General features: G+C 38.4%; 2 protein-coding genes across 4 annotated transcripts; both read right to left on the reverse strand.

Annotated features, from left to right (window-relative positions):
* Positions 1 to 6,064: 6,064 nt before the first annotated feature.
* On the reverse strand, positions 6,065 to 10,987 carry LOC116261867 (50S ribosomal protein L18, chloroplastic-like). The gene is made up of 3 exons (XM_031640777.2): positions 10,732 to 10,987; positions 10,387 to 10,548; positions 6,065 to 6,426 (listed from the first exon to the last, which is right to left on the reverse strand). Exons 1-3 carry the CDS (start codon positions 10,918 to 10,920, stop codon positions 6,277 to 6,279), a joined length of 501 nt encoding a protein of 166 aa, XP_031496637.1. The 5' UTR covers positions 10,921 to 10,987; the 3' UTR covers positions 6,065 to 6,276.
* Positions 10,988 to 11,957: 970 nt separating this feature from the next.
* LOC116263331 (VAMP-like protein YKT61) lies at positions 11,958 to 18,831 on the reverse strand. 3 transcript variants are annotated; one of them, XM_031643022.2, is made up of 7 exons: positions 18,696 to 18,831; positions 18,334 to 18,565; positions 15,527 to 15,624; positions 13,955 to 14,059; positions 13,730 to 13,795; positions 13,342 to 13,428; positions 11,958 to 12,271 (listed from the first exon to the last, which is right to left on the reverse strand). In XM_031643022.2, exons 2-7 carry the CDS (start codon positions 18,518 to 18,520, stop codon positions 12,221 to 12,223), a joined length of 594 nt encoding a protein of 197 aa, XP_031498882.1. In that variant the 5' UTR covers positions 18,521 to 18,565; positions 18,696 to 18,831; the 3' UTR covers positions 11,958 to 12,220. The 3 variants fall into 3 exon arrangements, with proteins under 3 accessions (XP_031498882.1, XP_031498881.1, XP_049935935.1); XM_031643021.2 differs by having other exon boundaries at positions 18,692 to 18,797; XM_050079978.1 differs by having other exon boundaries at positions 18,762 to 18,778.
* Positions 18,832 to 19,232: the final 401 nt, after the last annotated feature.

Genomic DNA, 19,232 nt, shown 5'->3' on the forward strand with positions numbered 1-19,232 from the left:
TCCGCTGCCCCATCGCAGAGACAACGCTTTGTCTGTGACAATTATGGATGAAAAGGTAGTCCTTCAACTTCAACTAGAGATTATTAATGGTTTCTTTGTACTGGGGACCTTCGTGAAAGACGCGCCCGATAAATTAAAGCTTCATCGCAGATAGAGTTATCTACATATACTGCAAGATGGCGTTGCCCTTCCGTCACGCATTCGAATTGAAAAAAGCCCATCTCGATACATCAGATCGGGTATCTGTCTGATTGTGTTATAAAATTTGACCAAGATGCAGTCGCAATGTTGCCTGCAAAATAATAATTGTAGAAAACAAGAAAGAAAAGAAATTTGCATGTGATTTGTGAGTTCTTTAGTCTACAAATTTTGACTTTCCCTAGCTCTAGATCGAAATGTTCGAATCAAACAAGGATTGCAGTCTGATTATTATTATGAGTGTTATGTATTTGTCTTTCTGCGCACAGCCGCAGAAAGTATCACAATGACACCTCCAGACTCTGAACCTGAAAGTAGGTCACTTTCCCTTTATTTGGAATCTGTTGGGTGGATGAATTATTTTCTGAAAAAATATAAAAAGGGCAGTAGAAGATATAATTTATTTATTTATTTATCAAGTGATTAGGAGGTATTCCACCATGTGAGTGAGTGAGAGCTAAATGACCCTCCTAGTGTACCTTCAACTTTTCACCATGCCGCACATTATAAGACCCAAGAAAATAAGGCTCATACGAATCAAACCAACAACAAAAAGATTCACCGGCACCAGCCGGACCGCTGCGCAATGCCCCATGAGGTTTTCCCTTTTTTTTGTTTATTTTTGTGAAAGTGATTACCAACAGGATTATTCATGAAAATTTCCAGAAAATTGGGTTTTGTGTTAACATGATCATCATTGAAGAGGAAGCTTGATTGTATCAAAGTTTTTATTGGAGCTTCAACAGCAAAACGGCGCCTATGAAGCAACACCTTAGTTGGTTTAGTTGGTGCCTCCCAAAAGCAAACCTATGAACACAAGTTTTATGCTTCTTCTTCTTAAGTTACCATAGACAAACCAATACTGAAAAATCAAGTAACTAAAGGTTAAAGAAACCTACATTTAATGAAAACAATTTAATTGTCTTATGGCCAAGTAAAAGATGTTGGATAATGACCTTTGAGTCTTATCAAACATCTCGTAAGTGTGAGAGGGCCACTCTAAGTTAAGATATCAACTTCAAAACAGTTTGCTAAAATCATATTATTTGATAAATTTTAAGATAAACTTTACATTGTTTATCTCTCACTTGCCCAACCGCAAGCTGGGTATCGAGAAATCCTGTGAGGCTGACTATTTAAGCTTAGCAATGCATCAATTAGAAAGTATCTTTGAATCTTTGATGATTACCTAATACGAGCCTCAAGGAAGGAAGCCCCGCGAACAACTCTAACATTGCTTCTGTTCTCTCTTCTTCTATTCCTCTCCTTATTCTGCTCCTTTCAACAGACGTTGTTGCCGCAGCTTCTTCACGTGCAAACTGGAGCCGCCGGTGAACCTGCTGTGTAGACGAATAATTGATTCAGGCCACCGTTCTGCCTCAATTCCCAACAGTTTTTTAACCGAAAGGTTCGAATCCGAACCAATGAGTTCATGTGTAAAAAACTTGAATTGTACCTTTTCACAGTTCCAATTTGATTTTCATGCTTCCCATTTGTGGAGGAACCCTGATTTGGGGCATCTCTCAAGGTTGGAAAGGTGCACCCAAGGGAATTTTTTTCTTCTGTTTACACGAGTTTCGAGATCAGTGTCCTTATGACTCGTAAAGGATTGTGTTTGAATCGTGGAAAAGAAGTTGCGCGACCCTGTTTTCCGTCACATCCCCATAAGTCCAGCAGAAACTAAGGGGAAAAATTCTCACGAATTGCGACTCTCCATCTTGTGATAAATTGGGTTGTTTGTACCTTCGTCTCAGAAAAACCAGTAAGCCGACAAAATGAAAAATGCAATAGAAAAAATTGTCACAAGAAGCTGCAAAAGGAGAAGATTACAGAAGAAAATGCAGTATAAACAAAAAACGAGAGGCAAAAGGAGAAAAACCGGTGAGAAAATGGGCTTCTCTTCCCTACCAATCAAGCACTTTTGAAAAGAATATATTCAGTATTCTGTGCGTGAACCTGATGCAAGAATTGATTGGAGGATTAATCAGTAGAAAATAGAAAAATTGTCAGATTTTGACCCTTTTTTTCTTATCGTATCTGTAAAGACCGGACCTTACAGATTCTCTCTTTTTTCACAAATCTCAAGGTCACCTTCTCCGAAAGAAGCTCGGCCGGAAATTCGTCGAGGAGTTTAAAAAAAAAAAAACACCGACAGTAGCTCATTACAGATAATCTTTTCCAGAGGTAAAGAATCCAATGCAATTAAATTGCCATTAAGAACAAACCATCATAAAATGCAAAGTGAACCACCTGCTACCGCATTGAGAAATTACCGTAAAAACATCAAAGTACAAACTTCTAAGGTGTTCGTTTGGATTTACAGGGACGCAAAACGCACTCCTAATGAACAAGGACTTATCTCCATACTAAGCTGTTGTCCACTTCTTGATTGATCGGATGATTACATAAGAAGGTGAAATCAAGAAAAGGAAACAGTGGCGGAGCTACATGTGGGCAATTGAGTGTGGGTGGACCTAGGTCTTGTCGCGGAGTTTCGGACCCAACCTTCAATGGATTACGAATGAGTTATGGGTCCACCCACCAACTAGAGCATGCGCCGTTGTTTCTTCAAATCATCACTTAGTGCCCCTTAATTAGTCTGATTTTTTCCACTGGAATACATGTTTTAAATGGATGGTTTCTTCTCCTTTTTCTGCATAATGAAAGCTTTCCAATAATAGCAGCACTACTGGTGACAATAAGGTCCCCTCTCCACTAGTACACAGCTTTGACCTTATGGCAGAGAAGAAAGTTAGCCAAGTGACAAAAAAATGAAAAAGACAGGTGGTCCGCTCACTCTTTGGGCATCTAATAATGTTCATGGAATTTTCTCAAGATAATCAAATATGAGATAACTCCAATTGGGCTGAGAGAAAGCATATCTAGGCCAACAAATCTCTCTCTTTCTCTCTCGATTTGTGATATTGTCAGTGTTTATGTTGTATTTCGTACTTGTTTCCCAGAAAAACATTCTTAGCAGCACATCGGTTTTTTGAAATACCAAAAGGTTATTAGGATTCAAAGGCAGTAGCAGCTTCTGCTTTTCACTTCCCCTCTTAGTCTGAACATATGTATGAATTTGAAAAGATCTCGGATGAAACGAATCTCTGCAGTGTGTGTAAGCGTGATTTAAATCATCTTGGTCGAATCAAGGCCCGACTGTACTGTCAACATAACCTGGTCTTTCTTTCTCCTTGAAATTTCATATAAGCATGAGAGACAACATGATCCAGTAAATGCATTTCACCAAATCTATAGAGAAGTGATATATATATATTTTTTTTGTAGTTTCATCTCATCACGTATCTACAACTATACGATAATTTAAAATCTGACGAAGATCTGCTTGCAGCAGAGATAGAGGAGAGCATATGCAACTCAGAAGAAATGATGGGCAGAGAAATCGCGCTCACGTGGTTTGCTGCATCCCTTGAAGCCGAAAGGCATTCAAATTCGGTGGATTGATCCTGTTATGTATTCGGTGGAAGTCAATCGACATGTTTTCTAATGTCCTTGCCGTCCATGAACGGTAGAGGTAAAGGGGTGTGTACTGTTTAAATAGTATCCTCATTTTGGCTGCAAAATCTACAAAGGTCATTTCGGAGTTTGCTCAACTAGATTGCAAGATCTGGGGACCAATTAGCTTGATCAGTTTACCTTTATTATTTTTCTCGTCTTAAGAACAGGGAGATCCAAGCGCCACTCTCGAGTTTAAAGGAGTAACTCTAAATTAACCCAGGTCCCGAATCAGCCAGGGAAATACTTTGGCCTCTTCGAGGTATTAACACTAATAGATATATTCAGAAAGCCACCATGCCTGGACAACCAGAAGTGGCATATCATTTCACTGAATAACGTGCCTTCACAGAAAGAACTGGATAATTGAGCAAGGCCATGTGCAGATGGCTTGTCTGTGAACGACAGACAACCAGACAATTCTGTGTTGCTAAATCACTGATCTAAGTACAGTAGCAGATACACAGTCCAGCTGAGATGCCTGCCATTTACTCTGTGTCCATACATGATCACGAATCTCGTCGGACTCTCAAAATCGTCCTCAGTTACAAAAAGGGTCAGTTCATTGGTTGTACCATGTATCCTAGATAGTGTTAGGTCCTATCAGTCACAATGCCTCTGATCCAACTGCGTTTTCTTTATGGAACATAATCAAAACCAAGTCCAGACCAATCTCATTGCAGAGCCATCATGGATCCAAATTTCGCCAACAATTGCATGTTTCTGGCAATTGTTCTTGTCTTCAGTTTCATAAACGTCAAAATGTGCTGCAGCTGGAGCGTTCTTATGGAGAAAAACTTTCATTCTGCTACCAGTTTTGTTCCTTGATAGCTGGCAAAAATGTGCTTCATGGAGAAACCAAACCTAAGAGCAATTGAAAGCAAGTTCTTTGAAAATGCCTTTAGACTAAAGAACTTGAACAATGTTCTATTCATACTCAGAACAGTAAAGAAGGAACACAGCTGTTGCAAAATTCCAGTCTTATCAAGAAAGGAGAATGTAGTGATTTTGATAAACAAGTGAAATTATAAAAAGTAATACTAGTGGCCATCCTTTTCAATAGAAAAAGGATGTACCAACGAGTGACAACCACAAATCGCGTAAGAAAAGTCTAAAGGAAGGAACCAAGCATGGTGTCCCCGCCCCATGATCGAAACTTTTCGTATGGTACATTATAATTGTCCACAGAAATTTTTGCCGTCTTTCTTTATATGACATCATCATTCTTGTTGCATCCATAGGTAGACAAAGGAAATCATTTTCAAGGTCGAGACCACAAAGCACAATAGCGACTACGAGCAAATCCGTTCTCGAGTTGATGACCAGGTCCAAGTCGGAGTCTACATTCAGGATTTAGTCTCGAGCTTTTCACATTAATTTCCGAACCAAGTCCAAAAACTGAATGCCAAAAGCGGGGTGAGCTTTGGGCTAATTAAAAACACTGTTTGAGTAAACCCTGGTAACAACAAGTTCCGAATATGCGATCCAAACCCCAAACAAGTTTTGTTCATGTTCGATTTCAGGTGTAGCTGAAAATGGTCAGGTTTCGAGTCCAAAAGGTGCGAATCTTGGTTAGGTCGAAGTCGCTTGCTTCCACTTTTCATTTTATATTAAAACTCAACATCACTTGGTTCGGGTTGATGTAGTAATAAATAGCCTGATGCAACGCCCAAGACAGGTGCACTGGGTCCATCTGGCTCCAGATCTCATCCATTGCAAGTTTTTGGGACGGATAAACGATCCATACACAATTATAAAGAGAGTTCCAAGTGGAAAAACCAAGATACTTTTGAGTCATGAGATTTCCTAGTGAGCAGGCAGTAAACCACCCATCATCCAAAAAAGATGCCCAAAGGCCCCTGCAACCTGCCCCAAGAGTCTTAAGTTGTGTGAAGAACTAAGTGTGGTATGGTGCACTAATCAACTAGAATGTTGTATACATTGGGGTAACACCTACACGAATCGAACCAAAGGCAACCGCCTGCCGCACCAGTTAGGTTATGCTCTTTGAGGGCGTCATGAGATCTTGAAGCATCCTGTTTTAACATGAGATCATTTCCTGGTTTAAATTCAATTTCTAGTCATTTCCCTGTCGTTCTAGTTGATCTTTGATTTTTTTTTCCTTTTGGGTAGAAATATTTTTGTACAATTTTGCTTCACAATGCATCATGCCTACCACTAAACAGAACAACAGGATCTTCTCTACACCATTTTCGTTATGGTGGGCACTCCTGCAATGAAGCGACTGGCCATGACCGTGTTGAAGAAGAAAAGCATCCGCTACCTTGGCAGCAGAAGAATACAACGCTCAAAAGGCATGGAAAAAAGAAGCATATCTTGCCATACAAGGTGAAGAAAAGCTCGTGGTTGTAGATTTCATCCACAAGACAACAAGCATTACACCGAGTCCTTTTCCAAGCACAAGAGGATACAATCGATAACAAGTTTGAAAATTAGAACCATATGTCTCTGAAAAATTGAAAAACGACTCTGTAAAGAGGACCTGTCATAAACATTTGAGACATTATAGACAAAAAATCAGAGATCAGATTGATGACACGTTCAGAAGTCAAGACCATGTTCACGGGCAGAATCAGCCAAAGCTTTAACACGTCCATGGTATAGATAACCCCCACGATCAAAGGCCACCCTGGTTATGCCTTTTTCTAGACAAACCTTGGCAATGGCTTCTCCAACTCGTTTTGCAACTTCCTGGTACAAGAAATATGGTAAATGAGAAACTTGAGGTGACTAAGGCCAACTCTGGTAAGAGGCAAAGAAATTAAAACCAGAAAAATAACAGACAACCAAAAGTGAACTACAAAGCAAGGAACAAACAATGAAAAAGGACTAGCACAGAGCATGGAACCAAAATAGCTAGAGAAACCAGAAGAAATAACAGTATGCAGGTAATGGTATGCAACCCTAACATGATGTTTCTTTATGGATTGTAAAAATTCAGAAGGCCAAATGGTTCCTAATCTTTTACTCAAGGCCATGCTTGCTGGGGAATGACTATCTTCCCATTGAACCCTGCAACTTCCAGGTCAAGAAAGTATTTTGTACCAGGCTCAACAGTTTCAAGTTCATTAATACACTACCAAAAGGGAACGAACCGTTCTCCAGTTGTACTCTAGTTCAAAACTTGAAAGTACAACTGAAGGGGCAACTGAAGGTGTCCACCCTTGATCATTGCAGGAAAGGAACGGAAAAGGATATTTATGGCAAAGCGCCAACCTGCTCTTGTCCACCAGAAAGAAACAACAGGCTAGCCTTCCTGAGCTGGGCCACCAAAAACGGTTGAGTCAAAGAAACTTGAAACCCATTATTCTTAGGTTTTTATTATCAAGGTTTTTCTAGGGTATCGATCTGCAATTTTTTTTCCTTGAGAAAATTTCAGGAAATCAAAAAATATAAAACATATAGAAAATTGTGTCAATTTTGAATTTTCTATTATTTTATTGCAAAAACATTGACAAACATTAAAAACAGTTATTAAAATGTTAAAAGAAAGCTTTTTTTTTTAAAAAAAAATTGCAAAAACAAAATTGATATTCTCATGATGCCACTTTTACAAAATATTGTGACATTTCACTTTTTTCATTTTCCTTTATTTTCCCACTTCTTTTTGCGCTTTTTTAAACAATGCCTAAAATCACCAATTCGAAATCTGAATTAACATCTCTAAGGAGTAAGGAACATAAACTAGAATTCCTTGGGGTAAGAAAAGAAACTATTGAATGATGAGATTCTTGGAAAGGTAGCTGTTGCATCTATATCGAACTTTACACCAGATATGAAAGTCAATCCACAGTCTGAGTGCTTATCACCTCATGGCCTTTACTGAGTTTCATGTTCCTTGAACAGTGTGTGTGCCACTGTGCCTGTATGTGTGTGTGTGTGTGAGAGAGAGAGAGAGAGAGAGGGCATAGTGCCCAGTATCTCCACCTTAGTTTTTTCGTCAGTGTCAAAATTGTGAAGCAACAAAGTCATGAAATTGATGGTCTTATAAGGAGAGTACATTGATAATCAGATTTCCCAATGGCAGGGCCGCAGGTGTATAGTATAGTCATCAAGAAGCAAGGCTCTGTCATCTAGACCACATTCAAGTCCTGTCACATAGACATGCTTGATGCTTGCAGTTCTTTCTGCCTACTAGGATGTTCCCCTTTTTGTCTCCTCAGGGCCCCTGTAGAGCATTTGGTTATCTATATTTTACAGTGCCAATTGTGGTTGATTTGTCGTTCGATGTTAAGTAAATAATTTCATGTGAAAAAGACTCATCATTGAGCTCCCAAAAGAATGTACCAAGTAAAAAAATCATTACTTTCATGACAAAAAAGCCAGGAAAGAAAGAAAGAAGAACAAAATAAGTAAATCAACATGATAAACTCGTTTCTTTTTACTAAAACAGAAGACTCCTGTATGAATAGATCAAGTATCTTTAATTTGCCTTCAAAACAGAGTTTGAGTGGTATCAACTGACATGAAGGGGAAAATGACCTCTCTACTGCAAGTTCTTTAAGTTTTCTGCAAAGGCTAAAAATCATATCTGCATCTATTAAGCGAAGAGAAGACATATCTGAATCACAATACACTGATGATTAAGAAAGTTGATATCCATTGAGGAAATAGAATGACTTAAACAGATTTATATCATACCAAGTGCAGTAAAGGCAAGGGTTTTTGTCTTTGATAATGTATGTGAAAGAGTCAAGCACCACAGGGTTTCCCTTAGCCAATTTCCTCTGGAAAGAAATGTCCTTATCTTCAGGGTCCTTCATTTACTGCATTTACATACAGTATCAAAGACAACCACACTTGCCTTTCCATTAGCTATGAAAGTGTATATACTGCTTAGGTTTCAAAAAAATCTAATTGAAGTTGTGTAGTTGATTATTATGCAATCTAGTTTAAGTGACAAATGCACATTGTCATATGGAAGCCTCCCAGCAAAAGTTTTTGCTGGAGGACAACCATTATGAGAAACTATGATGTAAATCCTCAAGTAGTTGTAGGACATATATCCACTTTTAGATGAAAATTTATGAGAAAAAAAAGTTGGAAAATGTGAACTTTCCATTAAAAGGTATAAAGAAAATTTTCCTTTCATATTCCAACCAGTAAGATGTAAAAATCAGTAACTGTAGCCACTGATAATATTATTTCTGCCTAGCCATTAAGATGTCAAAAAGAAAAACAGGATATTTTCTTCAGATACCATCTGTTGACTGAAACTATTACCTATGAAATTAGTCAGAAACAAAATGACATAAAATAATACACCAACTTAGTTTAGAATTGGATGAATCGATGCCTTCATATGGCTAAGAATGATGTGAACACAAAATCATCCCGGAGCATTTCAACCCTCTCAAAACTGTTTACAGAATACACTTTATAACACAGTTCGGTATGTTATTTACACACATAGAACGCAATCAGTAAACACTGATATCTCTATCGCTAGGGGTTTCATGGCTTGGAGCTCTCGATCTAGTCTTTCCAGCCAGCAAGTCTGTAAATGAAGATGTTGTAAGTTTCCTAAGCTAGTATTTCTTAATTCACCTCACTTAAACAAGACATTCAAAGTAAAGAACAACGTGGCCAGCATAAATTTTAACTTAGAATTCACCAGAATGTGGTAAAAAGTAACTCAGGATCTGAAATTTGAATCCATGTAGGACAATTTTGGAAAAGAGTGTCATGGCTGTGAGCTAGATGCAGTCTTGCAGGAAAGTGGAACTGCCTAAGAAAGCTCCCTTGTCCTAGTCTTGTGAAATAGGGCAGCATTAAAAAGTCCAAAAAAGGAAAATAAAATAATGGAAAATGCTATATCCACGTTAGATGCTAATAACTGTCTTTAGTAGAAAAAAAAATGTCCAATCCACTCTATTAGGTCGGTACATAAACCATTTTCAGGTCAGTGATCAAAACAGATACACAGAGACTATCATGGAGACTGAACGCCATGTGGAACCAATTAATTCTATATCTTCCAAAAGCACGTCCTATAATCCACCCATTTTCAAGAAAAAAGCGGCATTGAACATCATATCTCCACTACCAGAGTGTGCATTTCCACTGACGTTGAGCACTTGCACAGCAACATCAAACCAAACGCAAATTCATGGCTTTCCTTCATCGCCTAAAGATACGCAGATGAACCGGTCCCTGAATGGCATCTCTGTACCATGCAACGACAGACTACAGAGTAAACTAGGGCACTTGCAAAAGAAAGGGAAACCCCTATAGAATCGTGGAAGCTGCTGAACGGAAATTAAGTCATTATTGAACAATAACGTACTCAAACTAAATTTGACTATTCCCCTCAATTAATAGAGTTATTATCACTTGAACATAGACTTAGTTCAATTATAATCACTTGAAAATAGACCAACTAGAGAAGGTGGCTCTAGGAATTATTGGATGAACTATACTACTGTTTCAACTATACACGTCTATGCTTTTGTGTTCTCATTCTCACACCTACATCCTCACCGTATAAGATAAGAGCAGTAAATTAAACTGATTTTTTTTACTATCGGTTGATTTATCCAATTAAGCAAGACAATGTGATAGGGGATAACCGAAACTCCTCTCCACAAAGATACGGAAAGAATGCTGAAAACCTCAAATGCAAAATTTTAATCCCCCAGCTCAGGAACTTACAATTGTTGGTCCAGAAGTGCATTGAATCTCCTCAACAAGGGATTTCTGCATCGTCGAAGCGGAGGCAAGCGTATGCATTTTTGTGTCGTCGATAACCTGGACGAAAAGATGTTTGTTCGACCGGTAAACACACAATCTTGGCCTCTCCGGTGTTCCATGAACCTTGGAAATGCAACGAGCACAAAAATGTTAGCAATGACACCAGAACAGCACTAATTTGCCGCCAAAATTGGAAACAGCCGATAACTCCGACCAAATTGCCGTCAAATTCAAGGCGAAAAGCAGACGCACAATGAAGAAAACCGAAAACTAGAACTAAATAAAACCATATGAAAAGAGAAGCACCTTCTTCCGGATACGCTCATGCCGAGCAATGCGGTCCTCTCTCCTGGTCCTGGCATTGGCTTCGATTTTCAGGAACCGGGCATTCTTGGGACCGAAGTTTGAAGTGAGGGCGGTCGTAGAAGAGAGGGAGGAAGAGCGAACGGAGTTGAGGAATGAGAGGGACGAGGACAAGGAAAGAGAGACCGCCATAGTTCTCCTGGATTGAGCTCCGCCAACTCCACCGCTGTTGCCTCACCTCGCTGCCCCGGTCTGGGCGTGTATACCTTATCGTGAGTCAACATTTTACTCAAATATTCCTCTCTTCTTCAAAAATGACATTTCTTTTTCCCATTATTTGATCCACAGGCCGACCAAATCAGTAGAGAGACTCTGGATCTCAGTCCAGTATGTAACCAGTACAGACCCAACCCGGTGCCTATGTAAACCGTCCGGATCAGGATATTCTAAACACGTTGAAAAATCAGATTTATCTAATTCAGATACACCCAAGAAAAACCAAGATATAGTTTTCACTTGTTCTCATATTATCCTGCTATGTTATAAATTTTTGTGTTTCTTTTTCAAAAAGAGTAATCTAGGACTAATCCGACTCTCACTTGTTTGTAGAATTTTATTTTATTAATTTTTCTGAAATCTATTCTGGCAAACCCAAATATTTGTTTACATGAGACAATTAGGATTAACATTAACATTCGTTATTGCCCTTCTTCCCACATGATAAAACAAAATAATGCAGTAAAGTGCTTCGGACTCGAATGTGTCACCTTCCCTCATACATTCTTGTTTAAGTGTTCATTTGCATCCTGCGCTTCCTTCATCTACTGCCCGAATTGACGAAACTTTTAACCCACCTTCTTGAGACATGTAAGAAATGATTCGTGCAGCTTGTACCACCTTGAAATAAAAATGACTGGATCATATCTTCTCATGCAAATCTCAAGAGTCCCCACGGGATCAATTAACTTTGACGAGTTTCCAGCACCGTCGAATCAATATGTGCAAGTGGATCAGACTCTCATAGCGCCAAATTTTGAAAAGTCATCGTATTCAAATTGCAAACAAAAACGTCTCAACATAGTTAATACAGGACCGTCTACCTAAAAAGCTACATGAACATCCTCACCCTTCATCGAAAAATGGTCAAGGGAGGGATCTCGATAGAGCCCTGCACGAATGGGCGATTATAAGGGATTGTAGCGCTGTAATATTCTAAGAATGCTTCAATGGATTTTGAACTTCCTATTTCATGTTTGGTAGGTAAGAATCAATTGCACAAAGGATTACAAAAATAAAAATGTCATCTATAAGGAACAACCACACCAAGAAAAACAAAGAAAAAACAAGAAGACTTCTAAATGTTGTGAAGCAAACACTAAATTATAGATATTATAAACAATTTTGACAGACCATCAGATCATCTAGATATATGCAACATAAAAGACTAGGAGTAGCATATCCCACTGCATTGTGTTGTGCTTCTTTCTCCAACTCAAAGAATGGTGCAACACTGATTAGTTTTCTTTGCTTGCTTGTAGAACATCTGTCACATGCAAAAAGCAGGACGTTATCAGAAAGCATCAGCTAGCATGACAGCACGGCTACTGGTCCACCAATTTTGATCAAACAAAAAAAGGACACAGTATTCTTGTTTATATGTCAATTAAGAATGCATGAACCACACCAAGTACAAACACGTCCACCTGGAGAATTCTGCAAAACATGTCAAACGTATTGCCTTCTGTTCAAGGAGTCCGCGGCAAGCCAAATGTGTATCTCGATACAGTATACTAGGCCACCGGCATAATACACACCTTCCATGTGTTACAACCACTATGAGTTTTGGTATTATATTAACTTTGTGCATCAGATACAAATTGTGCTTTCTCAAAATGACAGCCACTCCGGCCATTTTTTAAGAAGATACATTCTGGAGAAACAGGATAGGATTGGTTAATACAACCACCTTTTGTCCAGATTTCTTAAACTAGGATTACCACACTAGAAGCTGAAATTGAAATTTTAGAAGTCTAGTTGTAGACTTATTGCACAGGTACCAACACTGGATAATTTGGAATTGGCTGTGGCAGCCTCTGCCAAACGACATCCAGTAGCCTATCAGGGAGTTCGCGGCATCAAGTGTGTGATCATGGCTCAGACCAACAGCTGATGACACTGCTACCTATTCTTATTCGCTTGTTCTGGTGGCGGAGAGGATGGCACCTGTCTTCTGGCTTAAGAAGGCTGTCATCTGGGTCTAGGTCAGGGCACATGACATCTAACATGGCTTTGACAAGCAAGTTCAAAATTTTTTTCAAGAAGAGGGCACAATTACTTTTTTCTTTTGATTAATAAAAGGACGACTTTCTTTTTTATCTTACACAAATTTTTCGGAAGTACCACATCAAATGATCATGAATTTTAGTTATGAAAATGCCCATGCAAATGGTATGGTATTCTCCTATGACAAAGGTCAAGGGCTTATCTAGATGAATGTTCTTGAGTTAAATGTATCCACTTTGCAAAATGAACCAAGACATCACATCCCATGGTGAAACAACCATACACACACACGCATGCACAAAAGAGAGAGAGAGAGAGAGAGAGATCTACCTGAGATGCGGCACTCAGATCTGAACTTTTCTCCACTAAACTATCCAGCCTCTCACCTCTTGCAAGGACGCTGTCAATAGTTTTATGCTGCCTCGTTCCAGAAATTTATGGCACAGAGACACCAAACCGTGCATGTTCATGTCAGTAAAACATCTTAAAAAAAGATCAAATACAGACAAAGTCATTCATGTTTGGGTATTTACTTGATTATGAAAAATTAAAGTTGTTGAACAAACTAAGAGCTAGATTGATACCAAATAAGATATTCTGCCTAGACAAAGCCTCCAAGATGCACCAAATAAATGATAGCACACCAACTTCATATTAAAGATGTCTTTTTTTTTTTTTCTTTCAAAGAAAATATAAACAATAAAACAAGTTCACTCACAAGAATAATTTTGGTTTCATCCAAATCTCGCTGAATCTTCATCAACTTGTCAGCTTCTGCGGGGTCCTGAAATTGCAAGTGCACCATAAATATCATACACTTCAAGAATAAAAGCTAAAGCTGACATTCATAGATTTCAAGCCAGCAGATGAGTCACAACTTTATAACTAAACAGTACGATGAAAAGCTAACTGGATAACTTCATAAGACTACAAATACATATACCTGAAACTTGGTAAGTGATTCATTCAAGTATGGCCAAGGTTGATTTGCATCTGTTTGCACCCTCCTCCAAGAATCTCCAAAATTTTTCTCATATTCATCTAGGACCTGAGATTGTTTTTAGTTATATTCACAATTCATCTGCTTAAGAAGTTCCAGAAAACCATAAAGAGAGTAGCAGCTGGTCCAGTTATATAAGCATGTAAATCCAGTAACATGAACATCTGACATGCAAAGAAGAAAATGCAAAAGAATATGGACAGCAATAGTTGTCATCAAATGCTAATAGCAGTCAGTGACCGGATCAACTATTAACTTGCTTAGGTACTCAGACAATTAGATTTTGGGACCTTTCTCTCACACTTTAGTAACTGAATTTCTACCAAAATAGCATAACATTTAAACTGTTCCATCCACAAAAGTAGCCGCTGGGAAGATCTAGCAGCCATTCTGTAGGCATAAACATGACATGTTCCATACATTAGAAAAGGCACGACTCATAATGGCTCATATGTGAACAACGTAAAATAGTACAGAACCTACATTTTCTGAAATGGTTGTTGCCTGCTCTTCCAACCATCAAGGAAAACTAGAAAAAAATGCCTTTGCAAGAAAATTTAAAATACAGGCAAGTTTTTCTTTTAGGGATTAGAAGTGCCTTTGTTCGTTACCACACAGAGACTCACAGAGGCAAATTCAATCTCCAAAACAGGAGTAAGTTGCTTGACATGCGAGCAATAAAATATCAAACAACTGAAGAATCACTTAACTGGCTATTAACAGAAACAGACTGAGAAAACTCTCAAGATACAACTTCCAGTATAGCTGAAATTGTTTATGAGAAAAAAAGACTTCAACAAACACAACAAGAGATGACTTCACAGAACAAGAGAGGTTTCGTCATAAGAACAAGAAGGCTTCTCTAGAGCTTTTCAGACGCATTTGTCATATATAAATAGTCATGCCACCACACCCAAAATTTCTGCAAACCACTTACATAATTTTGCACAGATAAACAGCTATAGATCCTGGAGTACCAAGTCTATTAAGGACATCATTATGAAACTTCTGGTTCGAAGTACTTTTCATCATTCTTAGACCACCTTTTAAGCACAAGCTTGGCAGTGTCAGTAGGTGTCAAACTTAGGAGGCATTTTACATTTAACAAATTTTTTTTATAACCTTGCTCATCAATATTTAAGTCATGTTTCCTCATTTAACATAGCATCTTAAGAATAATACTCAATCAAACAATACAGAAGTAGAACAGAAAAGGATAAGAAAGGCTGTGATGGAGTCATGGGACTTTATCAAAAGAAGGGAGTTCTCAGCATACTTAAACATCAACTTTACGCAAAATGTGGAGAAGTTCAACATAATATCGATAAAACTTGCACAAGGGAAAAACAGGACAGCAGTAAGGATGTGAAAAAGAACCAGAAAACTTCAAGCCACCACATGTTACATGGAAGGACATGTTTCAGACAAATTAAAGAAGTCTTGGTTAAAAATAAAAGAAGAAAGGACAAGCAAAAGCAGGAAAAAGGGGGCAAGCACTATAAGAAAAGGTCTGACCTTATTCAGAAGACTGAATGCACTGCGAACAGGATAGTGGTCATCCGTGAAGGCCAAGGCACAAAGACCATTTCTGTTGTAAGAATGCACCTTGTATTCTGATAAGGTAGATACGACATAAGCATTTGGATAAACCAAAAAGAGCAAAAAAGCACTAACAACAATGGTGGAACAGCACTCCAAGGGAACCACATTCAGGAAATCAACACAAAAAAACATAAAAAATCAAATTAAGTATAAAAGAAAAAAATAGTCATGTCAAAGTTATGCACATTCTATAAAAGTCACTTACTTCCAAATGAAAGACAACCAAAGCTCAGGAAAGAGCTCACTTTTAAAAAATAATAGCATAAAAATATCATACCAAATCACAGAATTAAATGATTGCCAGGTATCCTTAATAAACTTCTAGTATCTGCACAATGACACTCCACTTTGTTTCATGCTAAAAACAAGTCTCTCAGGTCCTTCAAAATTTGTCTTTAAAGATCACTAACCAGGTAAAATGAATTATGTACTTTCTTCTGCGAACAACACGAGGCAGGGGAAGGAAGGTCAAACAAGATTCTAAACAGGTAGGATCCATTCCAAATCTAAGCACTACCAAAGTCAACCTAACTGGATTTCACATAACATAATCAGATTCATAATAGAATCTGGAATTAGATGAACAATCTAAGTGAATGTCCTGATTCAACTAGCTTAGGATCCAATATCTACATGCATCTGGATCTGAACCCAGTGGGGAAAGGGATTTGGATGCAATATTCAGTAGGAAATGAAGGCCAAAATAAGAATTTCAGATCCAGTTCAGATCTGATTTAGGCATTACCATATTCAACCTAACTGGGTTTCACATAATCAGATATATAGCAAAATCTAGATTTAGATGAACAATGTAAAAGGGCTTCCAGATTCATTAGGTCAGGATCCAGCATTTACAGGAATCTGGATTCCATCCTGGTGTGGAGGTGGATTTAGAAGAAATATTCCGTAGTGAACCCAAGTTGATTGTTAATTGGAACCTAAGCTTCCTTCAGATCTGACAAATTCATTGAAATTCAATTGGATATACAGGTCTAATGCAAATTTAATATCCCTAGACTTTAATGTCCTGAACTAAAAGACATGATGGAAACAAAGTAAAGGCTTGGTCAAAAGAAACTGTCCAACTGGAGGAATATGTTTATGGAAGGACAAAAGGAAAAAGGATGCTGTTGGACTTGCTCACAGAGAAACAGCAGGTCAAGATTTGGAGATATATGGTGCTAAGACATGATGGGTGCAATGGAGGACTGCAATTGGTGATAAAGCCTATGCATGGAAAAGAAATAAGAATAAATGCCCTATTAAATTGACAACAAACAAATGCAAAGTCTTTCCACATAAAAAGAGGAAAAAAAGAAAAGACCAATGTAAATGGAGAGCCTATACAAAGTTACAAACTAAGCAATGGAATGCATGCAGACCATGTTCGACCTCATAGTGCAGCATTTTAAACATGCAGGATTGCAAAAAAAAAAAAAAAAAAAAAGGAAATTCAGAAGGCAAATAAAATTCAATTAAAAACCATATCAATAATCAAACTGTTCCGCTCATGCATGTGTGTTCCCATTAACATACATATAGATATATACGTGCATGTGCACTTCCACGACTCCATGATTCTGCAAGTATATGATGTATTAACAAATGATTACACATTTTTCAAAAAGACAAACAAAAACTGCTAGTTACAACCGAATAACTAAATATAGAGCACGAATTAGTATGATGCTTTGAAATAAACATCAGCAAACTGCAGAAGAAGTGCAAAATATCAAGATGACACATACACAGTAGCTAAAAGTATGAGGGCACCAATAGAGTGCTAGAATTACATGATGCTACATTCCTTGCTTGTAAAGCAACTAAATGAATACCAATCATCAGGAACCAGCCAATATTCACTTCCTTTTCAAATGATATTCTTCAACAGAAGCTAAATGGAGAGCCAAAGAGAATGGCGTTCGAAGCACTAACTTAGATGCTATAAAATTGCAGTATCATGAAAGTTGATCGTTCTCTGAAAAATAGACAGCACTACTAGTTGAAAGCTTAGTTAGATGATCATACAAACACGAACAGAAAAAAAAATATATATATATCTGTCCAACATTGTCACGAACTCTTGATAAACAAACATTTTAAGATGCATATGGCCAGAGTTACGGTGCTGCTCCCACTCTACCATCTATCTTTTCACTTAGCCAGACAAATTCTCATGAAATCCTTCTTGTTCACAAAAGAAATTCAAAAAACCAATAACCAAATAATTTCTTCCAGGAACTAGTATGGCATCCAATGATTAAAATGTAAAAGAAAAATTATAGCACATAAGGGTGCCAAAAGGAAAAACCACGGAGAAAATTCAACAAGCCAGCAGAAGGAGGGAAAAACGAAAATTATTAACGTGGCTCAAAATTGAAACGATTATTAGGTTATAGTTTATTTAGAGAATCACAAGAATTGCAGGCACAACGATCTGGAGGGCATGGAAATTTCTCGCCGAAGAAAACCATAATTATGGCACAACTCGAACAGATTCTTGGCTAGACAATTCCGATTTATAAAACCGAAGATCCAACATAACTGATCCTTCCCTGTCTGACAAAATGAAACCACCCACACACTAGATCGCGAAAAGGATCCCTCCAAATTTTCAGCGATTAGAAGAAGAATATTGATGAAGGGCCACAAGAAAAATATCGAAACACAAAGGAGAGAGAGAAAGAGAGGAAAAAGCCAAGAAAGAGAGAGGAGGGGACCTTCGTGCTGGACGGACTGGCGCTGGCCGGGAGCCGTCCTGGCAGCAACGGTACGAGAAACGAAAAGGATGAATTCCTTGGCGCTCGACCTCTGGAAGTAACCGAACTGGCTGACGTCCGAGGCGTTGGCCAGCATCACCGCCGAATCCCCAGCGCATTTCATCACCAGCAACGCCGTGATCTTCATCTCCTCCCCTCTCTCTTTCTGTCTCTCTGAGGATTCACCGGAGAGCTGTCACCACGCAGAATCGACGCTTCAGAGAGAGAGGTACAAGGCCACGGGCCGATGGAATATATATAATTACAACAATGATCAAAGAACCAGAGAGACAAGACAGAGGGAAGGAGGAGAGAGAACCAACGAAGGAAAAACGTAAGGCTTAGGGAGAAGGAGAGCTCGAATAAAGGGAAGGCGAAAAGAATCCTGCCTCCTTTTCCCGGTTCTTTGAAGCATAACGCTACCGATTGGGGATGGAGAGGTCTCCATTTCGAAGATCATAACGATCGAATTACAGTATTATTAGTGGTAAACGAGATTCTTCCCAAATCCCAACCAAGTGGTCGGTTCAAGCTTGGTGTGCTCGGATCCAGGTCCAACGCAACCCCACCAGGACGCACATGATCACTGGATCTCGGATCCGATCCAGATCCAATCTTTTCAGATGCATAACCACACTTTATTACCCAAATAATTTTTCTCTGTTTCTTCCATTTCTTTTCGACTCACTTATTAGGCCCTTCCAATGGGAGAAGTTATGTTGTCTTTTTCTTTTTTTTGGTACTCTTTGGTAGTTGTCGGCCTAACTTTTTTTAATCATGAAAAAGAAGACAACCATGTGTAGATAATAAAAAAATGTATTCATCACGACCCGATTCATCAAATATATAGGTTTCAGATT

The sequence above is a fragment of the Nymphaea colorata genome, chromosome 10 (assembly GCF_008831285.2).
Source record: "Nymphaea colorata isolate Beijing-Zhang1983 chromosome 10, ASM883128v2, whole genome shotgun sequence".
In the NCBI taxonomy this organism is placed as follows: Eukaryota; Viridiplantae; Streptophyta; class Magnoliopsida; order Nymphaeales; family Nymphaeaceae; genus Nymphaea; species Nymphaea colorata.

Excerpts from the sequence above, each read along its gene's own strand:
- LOC116261867 (XM_031640777.2), bottom strand. The coding sequence starts at position 10,920 with ATGGCGGTCTCTCTTTCCTTGTCCTCGTCCCTCTCATTCCTCAACTCC. Across the intron at positions 10,549-10,731 it reads ATGAGCGTATCCGGAAGAAG|GTTCATGGAACACCGGAGAG; the intron begins GTGCTTCTCTTT and ends TGCATTTCCAAG. Across the intron at positions 6,427-10,386 it reads GCACTTCTGGACCAACAATT|GAAGTTGCAAAACGAGTTGG; the intron begins GTAAGTTCCTGA and ends TTCTTGTACCAG.
- LOC116263331 (XM_031643021.2), bottom strand. The coding sequence starts at position 18,787 with ATGCTTCAAAGAACCGGGAAAAGGAGGCAGGATTCTTTTCGCCTTCCC. Across the intron at positions 13,796-13,954 it reads AATCACTTACCAAGTTTCAG|GACCCCGCAGAAGCTGACAA; the intron begins GTATATGTATTT and ends TTGCAATTTCAG. Across the intron at positions 12,272-13,341 it reads ATCTGAGTGCCGCATCTCAG|ATGTTCTACAAGCAAGCAAA; the intron begins GTAGATCTCTCT and ends TGCATGTGACAG.